The following is a 27,089-nucleotide window of genomic DNA, read 5'->3' on the forward strand; positions in this document are numbered from 1 at the left end:
TGGATGACCTTCAAGTTCTCCTCTAATAATAAGATTTGATAATTAGATGACTCACCTCCCCCTGGTCTCTCCCATCCCTCAAAGCCTGAGTCACAGCCCTGGAATCTCTGGTCCCGCTGGGTCCCTCTGGGCCATTCCCTGACCCTCCCTATACCCCTATTACTCCATGGTTATGGTCACAGAACCTCTTTCCCCTCCCCCACAGAACATATTCTATTTTTGCCAAGGCAATGTAGTATCCTTGACTGAGAGAGAGCAGCCTGGACCAATGAAAGGAGGGTAAGTGAGGGACACCTTCCTCTCAACCTTACTCTTTCATCTCTTCTTCTAATTTCCACCCCTTCTCACTGACATGGCCACATGGCCAGCTCTGGACCAGACTTATCCATCAGGTTTGCACTGTGGTTCTCCACTTGGAGACACAGGTGGACATGTGAGTTCAGAGGTGTGGAATAAGCACAGGAGAGATCTGAATGAGAATGGCGATGGTCAGGCAGGAAGGGAGGCTGAGGGCTGGAGCATGGAGAAACAGCCCTGAAGTACCCATCAGCCTAAGCACTCTCATTTTCTCCCACACCCCAGCCCTTGATCTCTTCAGCAGCCTGGTACCAGAAAACCTAGAGCTACAGGATATGCTGGGCTCTGGCCCAAGGAATTAGAATTTATTCAAAGCCCTCTTGTGAGCAAACAACATGATCTTTTGTCAGTAAGAGACGTGGGAGAGTATGTCTAGCAAAATCACCCTTTTGCTTTTATTTCTCTGCTAAATGACCAGATAAAACCCAAATTACATAGGTCATTCCCTGAAATGCTAAATATATGTATTCTCACACCTCTCACCTAATTATCCCATTCCTTTCACATTAAAAAGGTTAACAAGCTATTTTCCACTATTTTCTTCTGGAGTATCTTTTTGGTAGTTCAGCAGCTGCTTCACTGTAATGATGGAGTAGGGACCAATAAAGGCAGACAGCAATGCAAACTTCGTAATGAATGCAAGTACCTCGCCACCTGCTCTGAGAACACCTGCACAGGGTTTATACAAACATTATCTCTTTCAATAAGTACTCCAGGCAAGCAGCTGATATTATTTTCCTGTTTTACAGGTGAGGTAAGCAGAGCTTGGAGAGGCTGGCTAGTGGGCGGTAGGGCCATACAGGAGCCAGGCCTCTGACTTCAGCTCTCATCTGCTCTCTGCTTCTTCACAAATGTCTCTCTCCAAACAAGACTAGTGACCCATGAAACCCTGCAAGGACATTGGATGAAGAAGCTAAGAGCATGGACTTTGATGCTAGCTCCAACTTACTAATGTGTGCTCTTTTCTTGTTATGGCTAAAATTTATTTATCTATTTATTTAAAAAAATTTTAAATTGAAGTATAGTTGATTTACAAAGTTGTGTTAGTTTCAGGTGTACAGCAAAGTGATTCAGTTATATATACATTATATAATATATATATTCAGTTATACATATATATTCTTTTTCAGATTGTTTTCCCTTATAGTTTATTACAAAGTATTGAGTATAGTTTCCTGTGATATACAATAAGTCCTTGTTGGTTATCTATGTTATATATAGTTACATGTATATGTTAATCCCAAACTCCTAATTTATCCCTCTCTCCCTTTCCCCTTTGGTAACCATAAGTTTCTTTTCTATGTCTGTGCATCTGTTTCTATTTTGTAAATAAGTTCATTTGTATCATTTTTAAAGATTCCACATATAAGTGATATCACATGATATTTGTCTTTGTCTGACTTTCTTCACTTTGTATGATACTCTCTAGGTCCATCCATGTTGCTGCAAAATGGCGTTATTTCATTCTTTTTTATGGCTGACTAGTATTCCATTGTATATATGTACCACATCTTCTTTATCCATTCATCTGTTGATGGACATCTAGGTTGCTTCCATATCTAGCATAATGCCTAGCATGCTGCCTTATATTTATTAATTCTTCAATAAATAGTAGCTTTTCTTATGAGTTAGGTCTCTGATGAGTGGGCTGTATTGATCAGAGGAGATTGGAAGAGGCGAAAGACAACAAGGTTGGCTAGTTGACGTAGAAAGAGTTAAATCTGGAGATTTTGTGCAGGCCAGCCAGATGTCAAAGAGAAAGACGGACCTTGAGGAGGAACAAAGGACAAAACAGAAAGAGAAAACAGGTGTGCCCTTGAAATGTTTGACATTCTTTTAACTACCAAAGTGAGGGAGGCCAGACAGGTACCTCTCTTCTTTGAGGACACCCCCCCAAATAACACCACTCTTCCCTGTCAGAGCTCTGAACCAATCGAGAGACAAACCAAAAGATATATTGGAGCCAGTTGACCACCTTTATGATCGTGATGATAAATTTTATACGTCAAATTGATAGAGCCATAGGGTGCCCAGACATTTGTACAAACGTTAGTCTGGGTATATCTGTGGGGGTGTTTTTGGATGAGATTAACATTTAAATTGATAGACTGAGTAAAGCAGATTGCCTTCCTTAATGTAGGTGGGCCTCATCCAATCAGTTGAAGGCCTGATCAAAAAAAAAAGGCTGACCCTCTTCCAAGTGAGAGACAATTTCTCCTGCTTGACTAGCTTCAATCAAGGACATCGGTTTTCTTCCTTTCTTGGACTCAAATTGAAATCTTGGCTCTTCCTAGGTCTCTAACCTGCCGGCATTTGGACTGGAATTACACCATTAGCTCTTCTGGGTCCTCAGTTTTCCAAATGCAAATCTGGGGACTTGTCAACCTCCATAATCACATGAGCCAATTCCTTATAGTAAATCAATCTCTCTTCTAGATAGATAGATAGTTAGATAGGTCATCTCTTGGTTCTGTTTATCTGGAGAATCCTAATGCAATTATTAATAAAGCTGAGGAGTGAGAACCAAATGGGCTGGCTAACTACCCCTTTCCAGGCTGGAACTTGAGACAACCCACCTGAGGGAAAGTTTCAGTCTTCAGAGAAGACACACTTATCTAGAGTGCAGGCTTATACTGGTCCTGAGTAAAGAGGAAGGAGAAAGAGAACAAATTCCCATGTCTATAACTTGGATATAATAGATTCACCAGTTAAGATGTGAACAAACGGCCATTATCCACTAACTGGGGAAGAATAAGTGGTGTTTAGGGAAAATTACAATGTTCCCTAGATTTTTGTTCAGCTCACTGTGCTTATCCATTAAGCCTGTGGTCGATCACGGATGTGGGCAGCAGAAAGAATATCTACTGATGCCATCTATGTGAGGCTGCATCCCCAAACCAAATATTCCTCCTCTGTGCAGTCTTCTGGGAGCAGAGCTGAGCAGCTCAGGTTTTGTAGAGAGCTCTGAAATGGGTCAGAACAGTGAACTAACGAGAGTCCACTCCAGCTCACAGTGTACGTGAACCTGAGAGTTTCCTCTCTGTTCTATTACCTGCCCCTAGTTATTTCATCCGTATTTCCTAACCGTCTATTAGAGGTTCTGCATTGAGGTCTGATGACATCATTTACTTCTCCAATCATAACATGCCAACACAAAGATATTCTGATGTTGAAAACAAACTCCATTCCATTAGGAAATCTCCAGGGAAGAATGACAGCTCCAAAATTAAATTCCCAAGGAAATTAAAGTAAAATATTTTAAGTTAAAAACCCCAGTCATCATCCTCAATGTCCTGTGTGGCTCTATCCTTGGCCAGGGTGTCTCAGTGCCTGGGCCAAGCAGGATTCTCGTGACACATGTAGTGGAGACGGTGGCTCACAGGGCTGGGTGAAGTTCTATTAGCATCTCAGGGCACCTATCAATTCAATGCCAAGTGTCTGAGGTGCTTCTCCCCTACCTGATGCTTTATTTTAAAAGTATGCAAATCTCAGAAAAGCTGGAAGAGAGAATAGTACAATGAACACTGGCATGTCCTTCCTTGCATTCACCAATTTTTTGTCAAATTTGTTCTCTTTCTCTCTCTCTCTCTCTCTCTCTCTCACACACACACGATTTAAAAAATATTTACTGAATCATCTGAAAGTATTTTGAATATTTTCAAAAATATTTATAAAGTAATATCAGGTTATTGATTCAATATTATCAATAATATATAGTCCATATTAAATTTTCCCTAATTTCTCCTATGGTTTTTTTTTTTTTTTTTTTTCGATCAAGAATCCAATCAAGGTTCCTATTAGGTGTGTCTTTTCAGTCTCCCTTTGTCTCACTGCCCTTTTGTTTTCATCTTTTGTGACATTGACAGTTTTGGGGAATCTCTCTCAGAATGGCCCACATTCTGAATTTGTCTCCTCAAGTAGGTTCTGGGTTAGCTTTTTTGATAAGAGCACTCTGAAGGTGAGACTGGACTTCCCACTGCACCACATTAGAGATCACCGAGGGTCAGTGTCCCCCACTACCAGTGATGCCACATTGGATCACTTACTGAAGATTGGAGCTGCCAGATCTCTCCGTTGTAAAGGTACATTTCCCCTTTTGTACTGTGGGTGGTGATGCATTGAGACCCTGTGGATCTCTTGTTGCCTAGCAACCTCTTACCCAGTAATTTTAACATCCATGGGTGATCCTTGCCTGAATCAATTGTTACCATGGGATTGCAAAGTGGTGATTTCCTAATGTCAACATTCCTTCTACATTTATTATTTGTTGTCTTCTGTAAATAAGAGATTTTGACTGCTCTTTTTTTTCCGTTGAGAATAATTATCTCATAAATTCTTTTAATGTGTTATCGTTTATTACTAGTAATATTATTTTTCATGCTCAAATTATCCCAAGGCAAACTCATAGACGATGTACCTTACTATTTGCTATATACTGAATGTTTGTGTCCCCTCCAAATTCATATGTTGAAACCTAATCCCCAATGTGATGGTATTAGGAGGTGAGGGTCTTTGAGAGGTGATTAGGTCATGAGGGCAGAGGACCATGAGGGCAGAAGATGGCTGAGACCGCAGCTTTTTTTTTGTTTTGTTTTTAGTAAACATATTTTTAATTCATTTTAATTAGATTTTAAGCTGCTTTTGTCTTTGGAGACTTTTAAAAAGAAAACTGAGTTAGGTCCACTTCAATGTCCACTGATTTTCTTTTGTGAATCTTGTATGATGCTCGCAGGTTATATTGTAGCTCTGCAATAATATCTATCTTGATTTTCCATTCTGCAGCTTTCTTTTGAATATGTTCTCTAGTTGAGGATTTGTGTAAAGAATATACTGCTGTTCTTGCCATTTCCAAAGCAGTCTTCAGAAAGGCCATATCTATCCCTTTATTATTTTTGGTCCCATGGGAGGATTCATAATTACTGTATCAAATGACTTAGACATTCTGTTAGATAATGAGCACACATCACACTGAACCATGTCAACATTTGTTAACTCAAACTCTTCTACATTCCTATTAAATATTTCCAATGCATCTTCATCTATGTCGAATCCAACACACAATCCCTCATAGGGGATTTTGCCCTTATAAAAGAGACCCCAGGGAGCTCCTTTGCCTCTTCTGCCATGTGGGGACATGTCTAAGAACCAGGAAGCAGGCCCTCACCTGACACTAAATCTGCGGGCACCTTGATTGTGGACGTCTCAGCTTCCAGAACTGTAAGAAGTAAATTTCTGTTGTTTTTAAGCCACTCTGTCTATGGTATTTTTGTTATAGCAGCCTGAGCAGACTAAGACACTATTTAAAAGAATCCAGAGAGTTAATAGGACATGTCAGTGTATCATAGCACGGGTCCTAGACTTACTGACTTTAGAAAAGAAGCCAATCTCAAGGTCCTAAAACATTTATCCTAACAAAATTATGTCCCCAGAGACCAGCATTTAGCATTGCCAAAGAAACTGGTGTCTGAATCACAGAGGGTAAATGCAAAAGATCTTTTCACCATAATGAAATTGTTATAAAGTCTAGAGTCTGTAATTTTAACTAAAGTGGAAGAAATCTTAAGTTTTGTTTTGCTACTATGAATTCACCATGCTGGGAAAGGGATAGAATTCACCTAAGTGGTACCTTCCTTTTCCACTGAAGAATTTTTAAATTTCCTTTTTTTGAGCCTGGTGCTACCACCTTCTCAGAGCGGCATTGGGTATGAGCTTTGTTGGGTAATGTGGCCTCCATCACAGATGGTGAACAGATCTTTTCCTTTAGTCCTGAGCTGCTCTCGCTGTTGTCATCTCTCGATTTGCAGTTAGGCCTAAAAACCCTCCTTCTAGGGAATGCGCTCCCCTTGTCTGTCTTTGTGTTAGTTGCAGTGCTGTAGTGGAGACAAATGTCTCTCCTCTCGCTCTGTAAGGCAGCACGGGGATACAGCTCAGGCTCATATCTCTGGTGTCCTTGTTAAAAGACTCAGCTGAGGTTGGGTCAGCAGACCCAGCCCTTCCTACCTTGGCAAGGCCCTAACACCTAACAGCTTGAAAAGCTCTGTGACATACATGGAAGTCAGCTGCCTTGCACTGAAAGCAGAAAATATTGCCCTGGCTCCCAATATATCAAAGGCCTTGAATGAAAAGTTTCTGTTTTATGGCTGAAGCTTGGTCACAGCCACAGCTGTTCAAGAAAGCCAATCTGTTGAAGGACAGTGATCCCTTTTTCAAGGTTGCTGGCTTTGCTGGGGCCCTTGACTCTCACCTAGAAGATAGCCTGAAGGAGAAGCTCATGTGCTAACACACTGTGGGTGAGTATAATCCCAGGGAAGCGGAAGGGAGAGGGAATAGGAGGGAGGCTGGGAAAGAAGAACACATTTAAGATGTGTAGACCCAGCTTGGCCACAGTTTTGCAATAGGTTGATTGCTCGGTCACTCAAGGAGTCCTCGGAGAGGTCATATAAATAAAGCTTTTACATCTCTGAATGGTGCATTTAAGGAGGGGGCTGTGGAGAGGAGAAAAGGAGCAACAGTTATCCATTGCCTTCAATATCCCAAAGTTAACTTCCCTGCACATTTGCACTTCAGCCCAATAGGGGAGCCCCGGAGTGGAGGTGGAAGGTTCATGGAATGTGTGTGAGGGAGGTGTTGTCAAGTCATGTCCCCAAGTGCCATAAGGACCTGGAACCCTTGACTGGCAGAAGCAGCTGCCTGAATTCACAACCATGGGAATAGTGTAAGTCATGTCCAGGGCCACTGCACCCAGAATAGTCCAGTGCACTTGCTCACCATTGCTTAATGGTCAGTGTGTGTATCCCCAGCCCTACAGCCTTTGGTCAAAACCTCGTCTAAGTTCTAGTGACCTGCCACAAAACACCACAGCCTAAGACTTAAAGCTCCTGTCTCAAGTTCAGCAGCCAAAAGCCAACTCCAATACACTGTCATAAAAAACCACAGTAAAAAACCCATATGATCTCTGCCTGGTAAGCACCACCAAGGCATAGAGCCGTCTGCCCTGCTTCGAGCAGAAGCTTCCAGCTCTTGCTATGCATTTTGCTCCCTTGAATTCTCTATTTTTGTTTCTCAGGGTTTGAAGCCTCCTATGCTAAACCTTGAGGTTGGGGTTGTGAAACTGTAAGTATCCCTCTATAGAGGCAGGTCTTTTAAAACTTAAGGCAGAGGGGAACACATGCTCCTGTGGGCTGCTCTTGGCTATGAGAAAAGAAGACAGAGGGGCTGGACCACTAGAGGCCAGGAGTGTGGTGCTAATGGAACTCCCTTCCCACGAGAGGAGTGGGGAATAGTGTGCTCTCTAACATCCCCAAACCCCAGGGCTCTTGTGTTAAGATTTCTTAAAAGCTCTCTCCCTGGGCTCTGCTCTCTACCTGAGGCTCAACAGTTCCCCTTGAGTGGTGAGATGAGGGGCTGTCTTCCCTTCTTTAAGCCATTATCTAGGAGTCCTGCCTTCCCCTGGCTGGAGTTGGGAGGGAGAGTAAAACACCCAGTGCCCCTCACCAGACCACCCATCTCCTCCATCACCCCTTTCAATGAACTCTGATCTCAGCTGATAGAGGAGGTGTGAGGAGCCAGGGGAGTACCCAAGGGTTGTGTGGCCACTTTTGAGTCAATCCTGTGGGATGTGTCCAGAAGCTCCTCTTCAGAACATGTGAGTTACTATCAACTGTTGAGCTCAGCTTTGGGGCTTAAGTGTTTTTCTGAGGGAAACAGGAAAAGTCCATTCAACACTGTTGCACATTCATTTATTCACTATGAATTAAGCATCTGTGATTCACCAGGCCCTGTGTTGTGTGTTGGGCGTGATGCGAGGATGAAGGGAGGGTTATAAAATAGAACTAACCATAACACTCAACCCTAGAGAGGCTTTAAGTAGTCCAGGGAGAGAAGCACATGGGTGCACGCACACACACACGCGCACACACACTTTTGTAAGGACTACAAGAAACATAGATGCCAAAGGTTATAGAAACCTGTAGAGAGAAATGAGGCCTCACTGAGTATTGACATTTGAACTAAGTGTTGAAAGATGAGTGAGTTTGACAGGACAAAAAGGGGAAAGTTACTAGGAAAAAAGCCATGGCTGCTTGAAAGAAGGTGGTGCGTGTAGGAAATGAAAAGAGGTTCGCGTGGCAGGAGCACATGGTGCGTGTTCTTGTCTGTTAAAGGGGATATTGGGAGATGGAGCTGAAAGTGTAAGTTGGAACTAAATCATGAAGACCCTTGTGTCCAATGATAGAGCCTGAAATCTGGATAATTGAAGGATTTCAAACAGAGGAATAAATAGAGCTGGTTTTTAGAAAGGTCATATGAGCAACTCTGTTGGGAGGTCCAGCTGGCAAATCTGTTGGGGATGGTTATGCAAAGAGAGAATCTGGAAGTTGGGAAACCAGTTTCGAGGCTATTACATAATCCTGGTGGTAGGTGATGAAGGCCTGTACTAAGGAAGTGGCCGTGGGAACTAAAAGGAGGATGTGATTTGAGAGATATTTCGAAAATAAAGTTGATGGGGAATTCCCTGGTGGTCCAGTGGTTAGGACTACAAGCTTCCACTGCAGGGGGCCCGTGTTTGATCCCTGGTGGTAGGGGAACTAGGATCCCGCATGCTGTGTGGTGCAGCTGAAAGAAAGAAAGAAAGAAAGAAAGAAAGAAAGAAAGAAAGAAAGAAAGAAAGAAAGGAAAGAAAGTTGACTGGATTGGCTTGGGTGACCAATGTAGAGACTCAGAGATGGCTATGCATCTTCTGTCTTGGGTGACTGGGTAGAGTGCTATCTTCAAGTAGAAAAAGAAGAAGAAGAAGGAAAAGAGAAGGAGGGAGGGAGAGAGAGAGAGAGAAAAGAAGAAGAAGAAGGAGAAGAAGGGGGAGGGGGGAGAAGGAAGAGGGGAAGGAGTGGGAGGAGAGAAGGAAGGAAGGAAGAAAGAGAACACAGTAAGGAGAGCAAGTTTTGTGGGGACAACTGATTGGGTTTTATGTGGTGTTTTAGATATCTGCAGTTCATGCAAGTATCTTGTTCTTGTTTTGAACAATACACAGCATTCATCTCAAATTGACAGGTGGACCTCGTAGCAATGATTTTATTGGGATTATTAAAAACTCTAAGATTGAAGGACATGTATTGCACTTCTCTGGGTTAAGAGGGAGCAGATAATGATACAGACAAATTTGTAGAGGTGATGTTTATTCATCAGGGGGATTTAATAGACATCCAATTCAACAACAGTTCATTGAGCACCAATTGAATGCCAGGCACCATGCTGGCTGCTTGGGCTTTCCTTTTAAGGAACTCTCAGTCTTGTTGGGGAAACACAAAAATGCACACGTCTCTGTATCAGAGGAGCCGTGTAAAGGAAAGAGCACCATCCTGGGTACCAGGAGTCCTGGGTTTAATTTAGTATGTGCTTTGCCACTAACTCATTATTTAATTTTCAGCTAGTTGCTCTTCCTCTCTGGTTCTCAATTTCCAACCACAAAATTAAAGAAGTGGCTTAGATAAACTCTAAGTTCCCTCCAAACATCAACCATTAGTGATGCCATGTCTCACGGTATACAAGTGCTATGGGAGTCCAAAGACAGATCATTTCCAGTAGCAGCTGACATTTGACTTGGGGCTCAATGAATGAGCAGGATTCCAGCATATGCAAATGATGGAAAAGGCTAAGAGGAGGAAGTGCAGAGCGGCTATGTTAGAAAATGGGGAAGATCACCCGGTGATTGAGTGTAGGGTGTGGAGCACAATGACCACGGAAAAAGCTGGAGAGGGAAGTAGGTGGTGCTACGTGGAGAAGGGCCATGAATGCCCCGTCAAGGATTTTATTAATCCAGGCAATGTGGCTTGGAAATGATTCCCCCTGTACAATCCACTGGAGTGTGGAGATCAAGATGAGGTGTGATGGACATCATAAAAATGGATCAAAACATCCCATGGCTCAGAGGCGAGATAGATCAACTTTGAATGGAGAAAGCTAAGAGGTATATTTATTCACGGTGTATTCATTTCCTCTATGGGAAAGTGTGAGGCCTGAAGTGGGGAAACGAAGATGACGGCAGCTACTTTTTACTGACCCAGGGAGGCTGATGAAACCCAGCATGTTGCTGAGAAGTTCTCTTAGCAGCAGGATCTGATGGTGTTCTAGTGGAAGGATGGTGCAGGGAGCACGTGATCTACGTGAGTGGCCCCCATGGAGCTGGGCAGTGGGCAGCCAGAGCCCATGCTACTTCTTCATGGTCCTGGGCGCTCAGTATGCTCCTAGGGTCAGTAGCATTAGCATCACGTGGGAGCTTATTACAGACGCAGGATCTTAGCCTCCACCCAGACTCAGCGAATAAGAATCTGCATTTTAACAAGATCTCCAGGTTACCCATAAGCACTTTATTTTATTTTATTATTTTTAAAACATCTTTATTGGAGTATAAATGCTTTACAATGTTGTGTTAGTTTCTGCTGTATAACAAAGTGAATCAGCTATATGTATACATATATCCCCATATCCCCTCCCTCTTGCATCTCCCTCCCACCCTCCCTATATAAGCACTTTAAAGTTTGAGAAGGCTTCCTGCTTTCTGAACACAGCTTTCCTCACTCAAACTCTTTCTCTTAGTTTATTTCCTACTCAGGGAAGAGAAAAGGGTACTTCCTGGATTTCCTAGGGAGCACACTGGATCAGATGCCAGTTTGAGGGTAGGAATACACCATAATGACCCATAATATCTTCCTCATTCATTCATTCATTCATTCAATCAATCAAATAGTAATAGAGCACCTCCTATATTTCAATATGTATTCTATCTGCATCTCTGGTCCTCCTGGTCTTGACTGTCCTGGGTTACTTCTGGCAGGATGGGAAGGATCTAGGACCTAGGGTGTGAAATCCACTTACTTGGGCAGGAGAGAAATTATCCTGGTGTCAGATTCTGAGCTTAGAGTTTCAGACAGACAGTGGGAGTGTGGAATGCAGTCCCATCATGGGGAGGTCCATGACGAGCCCAGTGTCCATGTCTCCAGGGGTGTGTGCTGTCCTATTTGGCAGAGCCCACTGTAGCCTTACCAGCCTGACTGCAACTGAGAAAAGCACCCACTGAAAGTAGGTTATCCGTGGCAGAGTTTAGGTGCAGTCCTCATGGAGGAATGGTGGGGATGTGTATGAGAGTAGGACTCGGAATAGTGACCAAAGCTGAAGCCGTTAAGGAAGCCAGGCAACATCATGGGCCCTGGGTTGGGAGCAACATGTCATTAAGAAAAAGACCACTAGGCCAGGGCTGTCACTTTGGAAATAGGCGGGAGTCCTGCGGGGCCCTGTGTTCTGTTCAGACTAGGGTGTGGGCACATGATGCACAGGTTACTGGGTGTGGCCTTGGGTGGTTTAAATCTTCCCACTTTGATGTCCCTTCTCCCCCAAGGGTGGCTTTGGGTGCAGAGGCTGAGACAGCAGTCGGGAGCTGCGTGGACTCATCTGTGAGGAGTGGATGCAGCCAAGAGCTGGGGCTTAGGGGCTGCGGCGTAAGCCCCCTTCACCTGGGAGTAGATGACACAGGAATCCTGGGGGAAGGAGCACATAGGTGAGGGCCAGAGGCCAGCAGGCCCGAAGTGGGAGAGTACACAGGTCACGGGACTCACCGTGTTCTTGAGAAGCTCTGGGTCAGAGGCTGCTGTGGAAAGAAGGGAAGCATTCAGCTGTGAACTCAGAACTCTCTCCTTGCATCTGTGCCACCAGCCCAGCCACAGCCATCTCCATGGGGCTGCACTGAACCTTTCCTAAGAACCTCAACCTCACAGCTTCGAGCAACTCTCTCCTCAACATCACTCCACTCTTTGTTCCTCATGCTGAGCTCCCCAGGGACTCTCAAAAGAAAGAAATGTACTTTTTATCTTGTTCATGCTTTGATCATAGATTCATAGTGTATATTATGGAGAAGCAGTCTGGCCTGGAGCAGAGGCAGTGCAGTGGTTTAGAGCAGACTTCTGATCCAGACTACCTCAGACTGAGCCCCAGGTCAGCCGTGACACCTCTGTGACCTTGGGCAAGTCACTCAATGTCTCCTGCCTTGGTGTCTCATCTGTATGTTGGGAATAATAATACCTACCTGTAGGGTTATGTGTGTGTGTGTTTGATTTCTAACATCTGTTATGTGCTGAGCAGTTCCAATGTGCAGGTACACTTCTGAGGGTTATAAACAAACAAACTTTAAATATATGTGTGTGTGTATATATTTATGGCATATATATATATATTTTTTTTCAATGTATTTATTTACAGTACTCTACTCAGAACTGTACCAGGCACATAGGAACTGCTCAACACATGTTGATATGATAATAGAAGTTGTTATTATTATTATATTGTCTTAAAGCTGGAATGAAATATGGCATTCATTAAGCAAGGCTTTCTCTTTTTGGCTTGGAATGAGCCTCAAGGCTCCCTGGAACTGCCCTGAGAAGCAGAGCTTGGCCTAAGGCTTGGACTCTAGAGACAGACTCTTCTGTGATTTGTTAGCTCTGTGACTTCAGGCTGGTCATTTAAGATCTCTCTGCCTCTGTTTTCTCATCTGTGAAATGGGGTAATAACAACACTCACATCAAAGGGGGTTGTAAGTGTGAATGAATTCATACATTTTAGAGGTGGGCCCCTGAACCAAGAATGGAACAAAATGGAGTTCATTTGATTTTATACAAGAAGAATAAAAAAACCAGAGAAGGAAGCAGAATGGCTAAAAATCACATGACACTTTTTACAGAACAAAGTTAGAATAGCCCCAAAGGCTTTCCCTTTCCTGCTCTGAGAGGAGGAAACCAGGCTGGGATTCTTCACAGCTGACCATCTACCATGAGTGAGGACTAATGACACAGACAGACAACAAGCATATACTCGTCATAAAAGCTGCTTAAACTCTGCTGCTGTAATAGCATCTCCCCATCTACTTCCTCGTTTGATCCTTACAATAACCCTATGAGAGAGTGTGATAGGCAGAATAATGTCTCCCACAAAGATGTCCATGTCCTGATACCTGGAACCTGTGAATATGTGACCTAAGATGGAGAAAGGGATTTTGCAGATGTGATTAAGATTAAGGACCTTCAAATGGCGAGATTATTTTAGATTATCCAGGTGGAATTTTAAGGAGAACTTTAAAATCTGAGAACTTTTTCTAGTTGTGGTCAAAGGGAGCACTGACTATGGAAGAAATGGTTAGAGAGGTGCCACTTGCTGGCTTTGAAGATGGAGGGATGGGACATGAGCCCCAGAAAGGAAAAGGGTGTCCTTTAGAAGCTGGAAAAGGCACGGGAATACATTCTCCCCTGGAGCTTCCAGAAAGGACCTCTGCTGACACTGATTTTAGCCCAGTGTAACCTGTGTTTTAGACTTCTGACCTACAGCACAGTAAGATAATAAACTCGTATTGTTTAAGCCCTCATGGTCATTTGCCACAGCAGCAGTAGAAAACAGGTACAGGTCGGAAGGGAATGATAGACAGTCCTGTCTCATTTCACAGATGGGACACTGAAGCTCTGAGGGGCTGACTGCCCAGGGTGATGGCTTTGTTACTCAAGTGATGCTGAGGCCATCTGTGGAGAATGGAGAAAGCAGCTCTGCACGGTGAGCTTGGTTAATCGCAGCAGGGTAGGTGGGCACAAAGTAAGAAGCTCAGTGACCCAGCCTGAGGGGCAGTTCTGTGTCTGGTTGGCCCAGACCCACTGAAGGGGTGGAGACTGAGCCACACATAGCAATAGACCGCCCAAATCAAGGGTCCTTGGGTCTTACCTGCCTGTTTGTTCTCCGCCTTCACGCTCCGGACTTCCGAGTACACCACATCTCCTCCGTTAGGATTTACTTGGAGAGAAGTTGAAGTTTGAGAGGACGCTAAGGTTCTTGCCCCTTGTCTTGCTACTTCCTCCTCTCCCAGATAGAGTTTGTTCTCTGGAGGGAGCAGGGCCCTCCGGGCCTCTGTACCATCCCTTCCTCATTTCTTGTCCCACCACTTCCTGGACCAACCCTGGGGTCCCTGCCCAAATGGAGGGTCCTCAGTCCTCACCATTGCTGTACACTGGTTGCAGTTCTATCCAGCTTGGTACATTGTAGTAGGTGGGCTCTTGGGGGTCTGAAGCTGATGGGTTCCTGTAAGGTAGAAGCATTGATGTTTCCCAGAAATCCTGATGAAGTAGCTATAAGGATCATTCCCTGTTAGTGAGTCTTTACCACAGGATAGTTGCCAAGCCTGGAAACATAGATGAGCATATAACAAATGGTCTATTGTTATGGACTATTATATTATAAATCATAATATTAATCCAGACTTTACTGCCACCTAGTATGTCACTGTGCTAGTGCCTATAACAATATTAAGTTGATGCTATTATTATCTCTATTTTTTAGATGGAAAAAATGGAGGTTCTGAGAGGTAAAATGACTTACTCAAGACTATGTAACTAGAAAGGGAAAGAGCCAGGAGCCATTCAAACCTGGCTCCAAGGTCTACACTCCCAGAGAGATCAGTATCTGAGTGAAATCCATAATTAGAAAGGCTCAAATGGGAATACCTTGGTGGTCCAGAAGTTAGAACTTGGTGCTTTCACTAAGAAGGGCTTGGGTTCAGTCCCTTGTGGGGGAACTAAGATCCTGCAACTTTGCAGCACGGCCAAAAAAACAAACAAACAAAAAGGCTCAGAGGAACTCAGGATGGTTTGGATGCTGCTACCATAAGCTTGCCCAGGGATAGTTTGTGAGCTGTGGTGTGACTCCTAAAGTCAGTCTTTGGAATCCAAGATGGCAGCCCCTTCTTCACAGGCACCACCTCCTGTTAGCAGAGAGGTCTCTCGGGGTGGCCAAGTTGCGTGACTCCATCTTCTTGGCTGTCATCACAACAGGTGTTGGTTAGGTTGGGTTGGCCATGACCAGAGCTTTCCAGGCTGATTAAGCTAAGACCATCTTAGGAAACGGATGGATTCAGTGGTCATAGTGTCACTCAAACAACCAAGGCAACATTGGACCAAGGATGTAAGTTAATAAATAAAAAGCAATTAACACTTGCTGCAAGAAAAAGGCCTATTTAGCTAAGCTGATGGGTGAGAAGGTCCTGGGAATTGAGATATCCCAAGGGAGGTGGCAACATGAAATTGGCACAACCCATCTCAGTGACATGAAGCAGTGACCATGCTCGCAGCAGTAACCAGATTCAATTCCATTTTCATACTTGGTGGGCATTTCATTAACCATACGGCAATATAGGCAGGTCTTACCTGGAGGAGTCAAATGTAGGCTTTCCTCCTGCAAAGGAAAGCAGAGAGACATTGAGTCCAGGAGAAGGAAGACTTCACAAGGAGCACAGCTCATAGGAGGCTCACCTAGAACCTTCCAGGAGTCACTGTCTCTAAGATGTGAACCCTCCTTTGCTATGTCCAAGGGAGGTGGCAGATTGGGCAAAAACTACTGATCCTGGATTCCAGAGGGGTATAGTTATAATACAAAAGGGTAGCCCACAATCCATAATCTTTTAACGTGGAGTTTGTGAAGAACAATGGTCAATAGCTGAATGTGGGAAAATAGACTTGATCGGCTATGAAAGTACCATACATTTACAAAATCAGTAAGTTATCAAATTCCATTTGGTTTCTGTTCTCACTACTATTTCTCAGAGTTTTTCTTCTCCTCTTCCGTTCCTTGGGGGTCTTGCAAGGGTAGAGAGGGAAATGCACTGTAATTTGTCATGTCAGATAAACTGCATCTTGTGAAGACATCTTACACCCAATAGGGCTGTTCTGGAAACTTTGCATTTGATGAAGACAAATTCTGGAGGAACTAGAGGGGAATGTAGGAGCTGTGGAATTGTGCAGAAAGGAGGTGTTGAGAGCTTGGGGGGTGGTTCCAGAGGCAGCATGAGCCTGAGGGAATGGAGATGGGAAGGACAGGGACTCAAGCAAAGGTTAACCAGGGAGTTACTCACCTGCTTTCCTCGGGAGCCAGCAGTAGAACAACAGTGCCACGGCAGCAAGACCCATCACGCTGAGCAGCCCCCCGGTGACACCGGTGGCAACAGGGCCACTTCTGCTCCCTGTCAGCCCTGAGGGGGAGACCCCAGGCATGAGCCAGAGGGAGAGGCTTGTGGTCTTGAACTGCCCTGATCCCTGGAGCTGATGCCTGGGAGAGAGGATGAACTGAGGGGACCAGGACTCCTGAGGCTAATCAGGTGCAGGTGTGGCACAGGGGATGGCACTTCTCTTGGTGGGGAAGCTCATGTCTGTGGCTGATGCAAGGGTTGAGGGTCAGGATGGATGATGCTAGCTGAAGAGTATTAAATTCAGTGGTCTTCTTTAGCCCCCTTTCCCACCCAAATGACAAGCCTTCAGAAACACTTAATGAAAATAACAGTTTGGAGAACATCTAGCTTTGTGTACCTGTCCCTGAGAAACACTGTCCTGGTCAGGCATCACAAGGATTATCAGAGTATCCTAGGAGGAAATCTTTTGGCCACGTCTGTGGCCTGAGAATAGGAAACGTACCTGTGATGGAAAGTGTCACTGCCTCACTGCACTGGGGACCCAGGCCATTGTTGGCCTCACAGGAGTAGGTTCCAGAATGATTTGCAGTCAGTGAGAGGTTGAGGGACACTCCTTGTCCAGAGTGGGATATGCTGCTCTCCAGGGTGACATTCTTGTGATAAAACTGGTACAGGATCGGGGGAGAGCCTCTCTGGGCCTCACAATGAAGCTCCACCACATCCCCCACCACAGCCTGGGCCCTGGGGGTCCTGAGGGTGAGGATAGGGTGAGACACTGGAACTGAGGGAAAACAAAAAGTCAATAGAAATTCCTACTTCTAACATACTCAGAAAGGAACAAAAAATAATATAAACAAATAATAAAAGTCATATCTCAATCAAGGAAAATATATTGAAACACATATGACAAGCAAAGTTAATGACCTGAATCTACAAATAGCTTTCAATGCACAAAAATATCCAACAGAAAAGTGTGAAAAGTGTATGAATCACTAAAAACTTCAAATAGCCAATAAATATATAAAGATAACATCTTTGTTACTAATTAAGTATATACAAATAAAAACACCCATCAGACTGGCAAAGCTTAAAAAGGCAGATAATACTGATGGGGTTGTGGATTAAGAGGCACCCTGATATGCTCTCGGTGGGAATGCAAATTTGAGACACTTCCTTGAATGGTGATTTGGAAATATATATCTAATTTAAAATGCACATAAACTTTCACCCAGCAAATCTACTTCTAAGACTATTTCCTTTAGGGCTACTAACATAAGTTATGTAAAAAATGGCCAACAGACACGTGAAAAAGATGCTCAATATGGCTAATTATTAGAGAAATGCAAATCAAAACTACAGTGAGGTATCACCTCACACCAGTCAGAATGGCCATCATTAAAAAGTCAACAAGTTTGGTACTGTGCTGTGTTTACTTATTATATACAGTTCATACTTCATAGAAACTGTTATTTTATTGCTTTTGAATAAATTTTATATTTTGAATAAAAAAAAAGTCAACAGGACTGAGACATTCAAGATGGCGGAGGAGTAAGACATGGAGATCACCTTCCTCCCCACAAATACATCAGAAAAACAACTACATGTGGAACAACTCTTACAGAACACCAACTGAATGCTGGCAGAAGACCTCAGACTTCCCAAAAGTATGGCTGACAGGGTTTTGGTGTTCCATCCGGGTGTCAGGCCTGTGCCTCTGAGGTGGGAGGGCAAAGTTTACGACATCGGTCCGCCAGAGACTTCTCGGCTCCACGTAATAACAAATGGCAAATGTTCTACCAGAGAGCACCATCTCAACGCTAAGACCCAGCTCCACTCAATGACCAGCAAGCTACAGTGCTGGACACCCTATGCCAAACAACTCACAAGACAGGAAAACAACCCCACCCATTAGCAGAGAGGCTGCCTAAAATCATAATAAGTTCACAGACACCCCAAAACAAACCACCAGATGCAGTCTTGCCCCCCAGAAAGACAAGATTCAGCCTCACTGACCAAAACACAGGCACCAGTCCCCTCCACCAGGAAGCCTACACAACCCACTGAACCAAACTTAGCCACTGGGGGCAGACACCAAAAGCAACGGGAACTATGAACCTGCAGCCTGAGAAAAGGAGACCCCAAACACAGTAAGTTAAGCAAAATGAGAAGACAGAGAAACAAAAAGCAGATGAAGGAGCAAGGTAAAAATGACCAGACCAAACAAATGAAGAGGAAATAGGCAGTCTACCTGAAAAAGAATTCAGAGTAATGATAGTAAAGATGATCCAAAATTTTGGAAATAGAATGGAGAAAATACAAGAAACATTTAAGAAGGACCTAGAAGAACTAAAGAACAAACAAACAATGATGACCAACAAAATAAATGAAATTAAAAATTCTCTTGAAGGAATCAATAGCAGAATAACTGAGGCAGAAGAACGGATAAGTAACCTGGAAGATAAAATAGTGGAAATAACTACCACAGAGCAGAATAAAGAAAAAAGAATGAAAAGAATTGAGGACAGTCTCAGAGACATCTGGGCCAACATTAAACGCAACAACATTCAAATTATAGGGGTCCCAGAAGAAGAAGAGAAAAAAAAAGGGACTGAGAAAATATTTGAAGAGATTATAGTTGAAAACTTCCCTAATATGGGAAAGGAAATAGTCAATCAAGTGCAGGAAGGGCAGAGAGTCCCATACAGGATAAATCCAAGGAGAAACATGCCAAGACACATATTAATCAAACTATCAAAAATTAAATACAGAGAAAAAATATTAAAGGCAGCAAGGGAGAAGCAACAAATAACATACAAGGACATCCCCATAAAGTTAACAGCTGATCTTTCAGCAGAAACTCTGCAAGGCAGAAGGGAGGGGCAGGACATATTTAAAGTGTTGAAAGGGAAAAACCTACAACCAAGATTACTCTACCCAGCAAGGATCTCATTCAGATTCGACAGAGAAATTAAAACCTTTACAGACAAGCAAAAGCTAAGTGAATTCAGCACCACAAAACCAGCTTTACAACAAATGCTAAAGGAATTTCTCTAGACAGGAAACAGAAGACAAGGAAAAGACCTACAAAAACAAACCCAAAATAATTAAGAAAATGGTAATAGGAACATACATATGGATAACTACTTTAAATGTAAATGGATTAAATGCTCCCACCAAAATACATAGACTGGCTGAATGGTTACAAAAACAAGACCCACATATATGCTGTCTACAAGAGACCCACTTCAGACCTAGGGACACATACAGTTCAAAAGTGAGGGGATGGAGAAAGATATTCCATGCAAATGGAAATCAAAAGAAAGCTGGTTAGCAATTCTGATATCAGACAAAATAGACTTTCAAATAAAGACTATTACAAGAGACAAAGAAAGACACTCATAATGATCAAGGGATCAATCCAAGAAGAAGACATGACAATTGTAAATATTTATGCACCCAACATAGCAGCACCTCAATACATAAGGCAAATGCTAACAGCCATAAAAGGGGAAATTGACAGTAACACAATCATAGTAGGGGACTTTAACATCCTACTTTCACCAATGGACAGATCATTCAAAATGAAAATAAATAAGGGAACACAAGCTTTAAATGATACATTAAACAAGATGGACTTAATTGATATTTATAGGACATTCCATCCAAACACAACAGAACACACTTTCTTCTCAAGTGCTCATGGAATACTCTCCATGATAGATCATATCTTGGGTCACAAATCAAGCTTTGGTAAATTTAAGGTAATTGAAATTGTATCAAGTAACTTTTCCAACCACAACGCTAAGAGACTAGATATTAATTACAGGTAAAAATCTGGAAAAAATACAAACACATGGAGGATAAACAATACTCTACTAAATAACCAAAGATCACTGAAGAAATCCAAGAGGAAATAAAAAAATACCTAGAAACAAATGACAATGAAAACACGAAGACCCAAAACCTATGGGATGAAGCAAAAGCAGTTCTAAGACAGAAGTTTACAGCAGTACAATCCTACCTCAAGAAACCAGAAACATCTCAAATAAACAACCTAACCTTACACCTAAAGCAATTTAGAGAAAGAAGAACAAAAAAACCGCAAAGTTAGCAGAGGGAAAGAAATCATAAATATCAGATTAGAAATAAATGAAAAAGAAATGAAGGAAACAATAGCAAAGATCAATAAAACTAAAAGCTGGTTCTTTGAGGAGACAAACAAAATTGATAAACCATTAGCCAGACTCATCAAGAAAAAAAGGGAGAAGACTCAAATCAATAGAATTAGAAATGAAAAAGGAGAAGTAACAACTGACACTGCAGAAATACAAAGGATCATGAGAGATTACTACAAGCAACTATATGCCAGAAAAATGGACAGCCTCAAAGAAATGGACACATTCTTAGAAAAGCACAACCTTCCAAGACTGAACCAGGAAGAAATAGAAAATATAAACAGACCAAACATGAGCACTGAAATTGAGACTGTGATTAAAAATCTTCCAAAAAACAAAAGCCCAGGACCAGATGGCTTCACAGGCAAATTCTATCAAACATTTAGAGAAGAGCTAACACCTATCCTTCTCAAACTCTTCCACAATATAGCAGAGGGAGGAACACTCCCTAACTCATTCTATGAGGCCACCATCACCCTGATACCAAAACCAGACAAAGATGTCACAAAGAAAGAAAAGTACAGGCCAATATCACTGATGAACATAGATACAAAAATCCTCAACAAAATATTAGCAAACAGAATCTAACTGCACAATAAAAGGATCATACAACATGCTCAAGTGGGTTTTATCCCAGGAATGCAAGGATTCCTCAATGTACGCAAATCAATCAATGTGATACACCATATTAACAAATTGAAGGAGAAAAACCATATGATCATCTCAATAGATGCAGAAAAAGCTTTTGACAAAACTCAACACCCATTTATGATAAAAACCCTCCAGAAATAGGCATAGAGGGAACTTACCTCAACATAATAAAGGCCATATATGATAAACCCACAGCCAACATCATTCTCAATGGTGAAAAACTGAAACCATTTCCACTAAGATCAGGAACAAGAGAAGGTGGTTCTCTCTCACCACTATTATTCAACATAGTTTTGGAAGTTTTAGCCACAGCAATCAGAGAAGAAAAAGAAATAAAAGGAATCCAAATTGGAAAAGAAGAAGTAAAGCTGTCACTGTTTGCAGATGACATGATACTATACACAGAGAATCCTAAAGATGCTACCAGAAAGCTACTAGAGCTAATCAATGAATTTGGTAAAGTAGCAGGATACAAAATTAATGCACAGAAATCTCTTGCATTCTTGAGAGGGCAGACAGCAGAAGCAAGAAGAACTACCATCCTGCAGCCTGTGGAACAAAAACCACATTCACAGAAAGATAGACAAGATGAAAAGGCAGAGGGCTATGTACCAGATGAAGGAACAAGATAAAACCCCAGAAAAACAACTAAATGAAACAGAGATAGGCAACCTTCCAGAAAAAGAATTCAGAATAATGATAGTGAAGATGATTCAGGGCCTCGGAAAAACAATGGAGGCAAAGATGGAGAAGATGCAAGAAATGTGTAACAAAGACCTAGAAGAATTAAAGAACAAACAAACAGAGATGAACAATACAATAACTGAAATGAAAACTACACTAGAAGGAACCAATAGCAGAATAACTGAGGCAGAAGAACGGATAAGTGACCTAGAAGACACAATGGTGGAATTCACTGCTGTGGAACAGAATAAAGGAAAAAAGAATGAAAAGAAATGAAGAGAGCCTAAGAGACCTCTGGGACAACATTAAACGCAACAACATTCGCATTCTAGGGGTCCCAGAAGGAGAAGAGAGAGAGGAAGTACCAGAGAAAATATTTGAGGAGATTATACTCGAAAACTTCCCTAACATGGGAAAGGAAATAGCCACCCATGTCCAGGAAGTGCAGCAAGTCCCATACAGGATAAACCCAAGGAGAAACACGCTGAGACACATAGTAATCAAATTGGCAAAAATTAAAGACAAAGAAAAATTATTGAAAGCAGCAAGGGAAAAATGACAAATAACATACAAGGGAACTCCCATAAGGTTAACAGCTGATTTCTCAGCAGAAACTCTACAAGCCAGAAGGGAGTGGCATGATATACTTAAAGTGATGAAAGCGAAGAACCGGCCACCAAGATTACTCTATTCAGCAAGGATCTCATTCAGATTTGATGGAGAAATCAAAAGCTTTACAGACAAGCAAAAGCTAAGAGAATTCAGCACCACCAAACCAGCTCTACAACAAATGCTAAAGGAACTTCTCTAAGTGGGAAACACAAGAGAAGAAAAGGACCTACAAAAACAACCCAAAACAATTAAGAGAATGGTCATAGGAACATACATATCAATAATTGCCTTAAATGTGAATGGAATAAATGCTCCAACCAAAAGACACAGGCTCACTGAGTGAATACAAAAACAAGACCCATATATATGCTGTCTACAAGAGACCCACTTCAGACCTAGGGACACATACAGACTGAAAGTGAGGGGATAGAAAAAGATATTCCATGCAAATGGAAATCAAAAGAACGCTGGAGTAACAATACTCATATCAGATAAAATACACTTTAAATAAAGAATGTTACAAGACACAAGGAAGGGCACTACATAATGATCAAAGGATCAATACAAGAAAAAGATACAACAATTATAAATATATATGCACCCAACATAGGGGCACCTCAATACATAAGGCAATGGTTAACAGCTGTAAAAGAGGAAATTGACAGTAACACAATAATAGTGGGGGACTTTAACACCCCACTTACACCAATGGGCAGATCATCCAAAATGAAAATAAATAAGGAAACAGAAGCTTTAAAGGACACAATGGACCAGATAGATTTAATTGATATTTATAGGACATTCCATCCCCAAACAGCAGATTACACTTTCTTCTCAAGTGCGCATGGAACATTCTCCAGGATAGATCACATCTTGGGTCACAAATCAAGCCTCAGTAAATTTAGGAGAATTGAAATCATATCAGGCATCTTTTCTGACCACAACACTATGAGATTAGAAATGAATTACAGGGAAAAAAATGTAAAAAACAGAAACACATGGAGGCTAAACAATACATTACTAAATAACCAAGAGATCACTGAAGAAATCCAAGAGGAAATCAAAAAATACCTAGAGACAAATGGCAATGAATACACGATGATCCAAAACCTATGGAATGCAGCAAAAGCAGTTCTAAGAGGGAAGTTTATAACGATACAAGCTTACCTCAAGAAACAAGAAAAATCTCAAATAAACAATCTATCCTTACACCTAAAGGAACTAGAGAAAGAAGAACAAACAAAACCCAAAGTTAGCAGAAGGAAAGAAATAATAAATATCAGAGCAGAAATAAATGAAATAGAAACAAAGAAAACAATAGCAAAGATCAATAAAACTAAAAGCTTGTTCTTTGAGAACATAAACAAAATTGATAAACCATTAGCCAGACTCACCAAGAAAAAGAGGGAGAAGACTCAAATCAATAAAATTAGAAATGAAAAAGGAGAAGTTACAACAGACACCTCAGAAATACAAAGCATCCTAAGAGACTACTACAAGCAACTCTATGCCAATAAAATGGACAACCTGGAAGAAATGGACAAATTGTGAGAAAGGTATAACCTTCCAAGACTGAAACAGGAAGAAATAGAAAATATGAACAAACCAGTCACAAGTAATGAAACTGAAACTGTGATTAAAGATCTTCCAACAAACAAAAGTCCAGGACCAGAAGGCTTCACAGGGGAATTCTATCAAACATTTAGAGAAGAGCTAACACCCATTCTTCTCAAATTCTTCCAAAAAATTGCAGAGGAAGGAACACTCCCAAACTCATTCTATGAGGCCACCATCACCCTGATACCAAAACCAGACAAAGATACTACAAAAAAAGAAAAATACAGAGCAATATCACTGATGAATATAGATGCAAAAATCCTTAACAAAATACTAGCAAACAGAATCCAACAACACATTAAAAGGATCACACACCATGATCAAGTGGGATTTATCCCAGGGATGCAAGGATTCTTCAATATATGCAAATCAATCAATGTGATACACCATATTAACAAATTGAAGAATAAAAACCATATGATCATCTCAATAGATGCAGAAAAAGCTTTTGACAAAATTCAACACCCATTTATGATAAAAACTCTCTAGATAGTGGACACAGAGGGAATGTACCTCAACATAATAAAGGTCTTATATGACAAACCCACAGCAAACATCATTCTCAATAGTGAAAAACTGAAAACATTTCCACTAAGATCAGGAACAAGACAAGGACGTCCACTCTTACCACTATTATTCAACATAGTTTTGGAAGTCCTAGCCACGGCAATCAGAGAAGAAAAAGAAATAAAAGGAATTCAGATTGCAAAAGAAGCAAAACTGTCACTGTTTGCAGATGACATGATACTATACATAGAGAATGCTAAACATGCCACCAGAAAACTACTAGAGCTAATCAATGAATTTGGTAAAGTTGCAGGATACAAAATTAATGCACAGAAATCTCTTGCATTCCTATACACTAATGATGAAACATCTGAAAGAGAAATTAAGGAGACACTCCCATTTACCATTACAACAAAAAGAATAAAATACCTAGGTATAAACCTACCTAGGGAGAAAAAAGACCTGTATGCAGAAAACTATAAGACACTGATGAAAGAAATTAAAGGTGATACCAACAGATGGAGAGATATACCATGTTCTTGGATTGGAAGAATCAATATTGTGAAAATGACTATACTACCCAAAGCAATCTACAGATTCAATGCAATCCCTATCAAATTACCAATGGCATTTTTTATGGAACTAGAACAAAAAATCTTAAAATTTGTATGGGGACACAAAAGGCCCCAAATAGCCAAAGCAGTCTTGAGGGAAAAAAAGGAGCTGGCGGAATCAGACTCCCTGACTTCAGACTATACTACAAAGCTACAGTAATCAAGACAATATGGTACTGGCACAAAAACGGAAACATAGATCAATGGAACAAGATAGAAAGCCCAGAGGCAAACCCACGCATCTATGGTTAACTAATCTATGACAAAGGAGGCAAGGATATACAATGGAGAAAAGACAGTCTCTTCAATAAGTGGTGCTGGGGAAACTGGACAGCTACATGTAAAAGAATGAAATTAGAGCACTCCCTAACACCATACACAAAATGGATTCGAGACCTAATGTAAGACCAGACACTATAAAACTCTTAGAGGAAAACATAGGAAGAACACTCTTTGACATAAATCACACCAAGATCTTTTTTGATCCACCTCTTAGAGTAATGGAAATAAAAACAAAAATAAACAAATGGGACCTAATGAAACTTAAAAGCTTTTGCACAGCAATGGAAACCATAAACAAGACCAAAAGACAACCCTCAGAATGGGAGAAAATATTTGCAAATGAATCAATGGACAAAGGATTAATCTCCAAAATATATAAACAGCTCATACAGCTCAATATCAAAGAAACAAACAACCCAATCTAAAAATGGGCAGGAGACCTAAGTAGACATTTCTCCAAAGAAGGCATACAGATGGCCAAGAAGCACATGAAAAGCTGCTCAATATCATTATTTATTAGAGAAATGCAAATCAAAACTACAATGAGGTATCACCTCACACCTGTTAGAATGGGCATCATCAGAAAATCTACAAACAACAAATGCTGGAGAGGGTGTGGAGAAAAGGGAACCCTCTTGCACTGTTGGTGGGAATGTAAATTGATACAGCCACTATGGAGAACAGTATGGAGGTTCCTTAAAAAACTAAAAATAGAATTACCATATGATCCAGCAATCCCACTACTGTGCATATACCCAGAGAAAACCATAATTCAAAAAGACACATGCACCCGAATGTTCATTGCAGCACTATTTACAATAGCCAGGTCATGGAAGCAACCTAAATGCCCACTGACAGATGAATGGATAAAGAAGTTGTGGTACATATACACAATGGACTATTACTCAGCCACAAAAAGGAACGAAATTGAGTCATTTGTTGCAACGTGGATGGATCTAGAGACTGTCATACAGAGTGAAGTAAGTCAGAAAGAGCAAAAGATATATCGTATATTAATGCATGTATGTGGAACCTAGAAAAATGGTACAGATGAACTGGTTTGCAGGGCAGAATTTGAGACACAGATGTAGAGAACAAACGTATGGACACCAAGGGGGGAAAGCCGCGGCAGGGGTGGGAGGAGTGGGGATGGTGGTGTGCCGAATTGAGTGATTGGGATTGACATGTATAGAGTGATGTGTATAAAATTGATGACTAATAAGGACCTGCTGTATAAAAAAATAAATAAAATCAAATTCAAAATTTAAAAAAAAAACTAATACTAAAATTTCTTTGGGTTATTTGTATGGAAATATGTTAATATAAATGTTTCATTTTACAATACATGAAATTAATTACATTACATGACATTACATGAAATTCCTAAAAATCTTATATGTTCTGGTATAATGTTATAAGTCATTATTCTAGTTATTACTTTAAAATGTATATCTCAGAAATAACTAAATTTCCTTGCCAATTGTATTATTATGAACTTTCATCAAAACTTTAACCGTGGTCATTTTTAAGTCTTTTGTCATTTACAGACAGTTCTGGGTGTACTCTGATGCTTTTGCAAAAATGTTCCTATAAAAGGGTTTCATC

General features: G+C 41.4%; 1 protein-coding gene across 1 annotated transcript in view; it reads right to left on the reverse strand.

The window, feature by feature from the left end:
* Positions 1-11,798: 11,798 nt before the first annotated feature.
* The window catches only part of FCRL5 (Fc receptor like 5), a 45,487-nt gene continuing 30,196 nt past the window's right edge, over positions 11,799-27,089 (reverse strand). Inside the window, exons 10-16 of the mRNA XM_059902445.1 lie at positions 16,845-17,123; positions 16,289-16,405; positions 15,585-15,612; positions 14,381-14,463; positions 14,110-14,178; positions 11,967-11,998; positions 11,799-11,888 (exon numbers count right to left, since the gene is read on the reverse strand). Coding sequence (XP_059758428.1) covers positions 11,799-11,888; positions 11,967-11,998; positions 14,110-14,178; positions 14,381-14,463; positions 15,585-15,612; positions 16,289-16,405; positions 16,845-17,123 — 698 coding nt within the window. The remainder of the gene's footprint in view (positions 11,889-11,966; positions 11,999-14,109; positions 14,179-14,380; positions 14,464-15,584; positions 15,613-16,288; positions 16,406-16,844; positions 17,124-27,089) is intronic.

This window comes from Balaenoptera ricei, chromosome 1 (genome assembly GCF_028023285.1).
Source record: "Balaenoptera ricei isolate mBalRic1 chromosome 1, mBalRic1.hap2, whole genome shotgun sequence".
In the NCBI taxonomy this organism is placed as follows: Eukaryota; Metazoa; Chordata; class Mammalia; order Artiodactyla; family Balaenopteridae; genus Balaenoptera; species Balaenoptera ricei.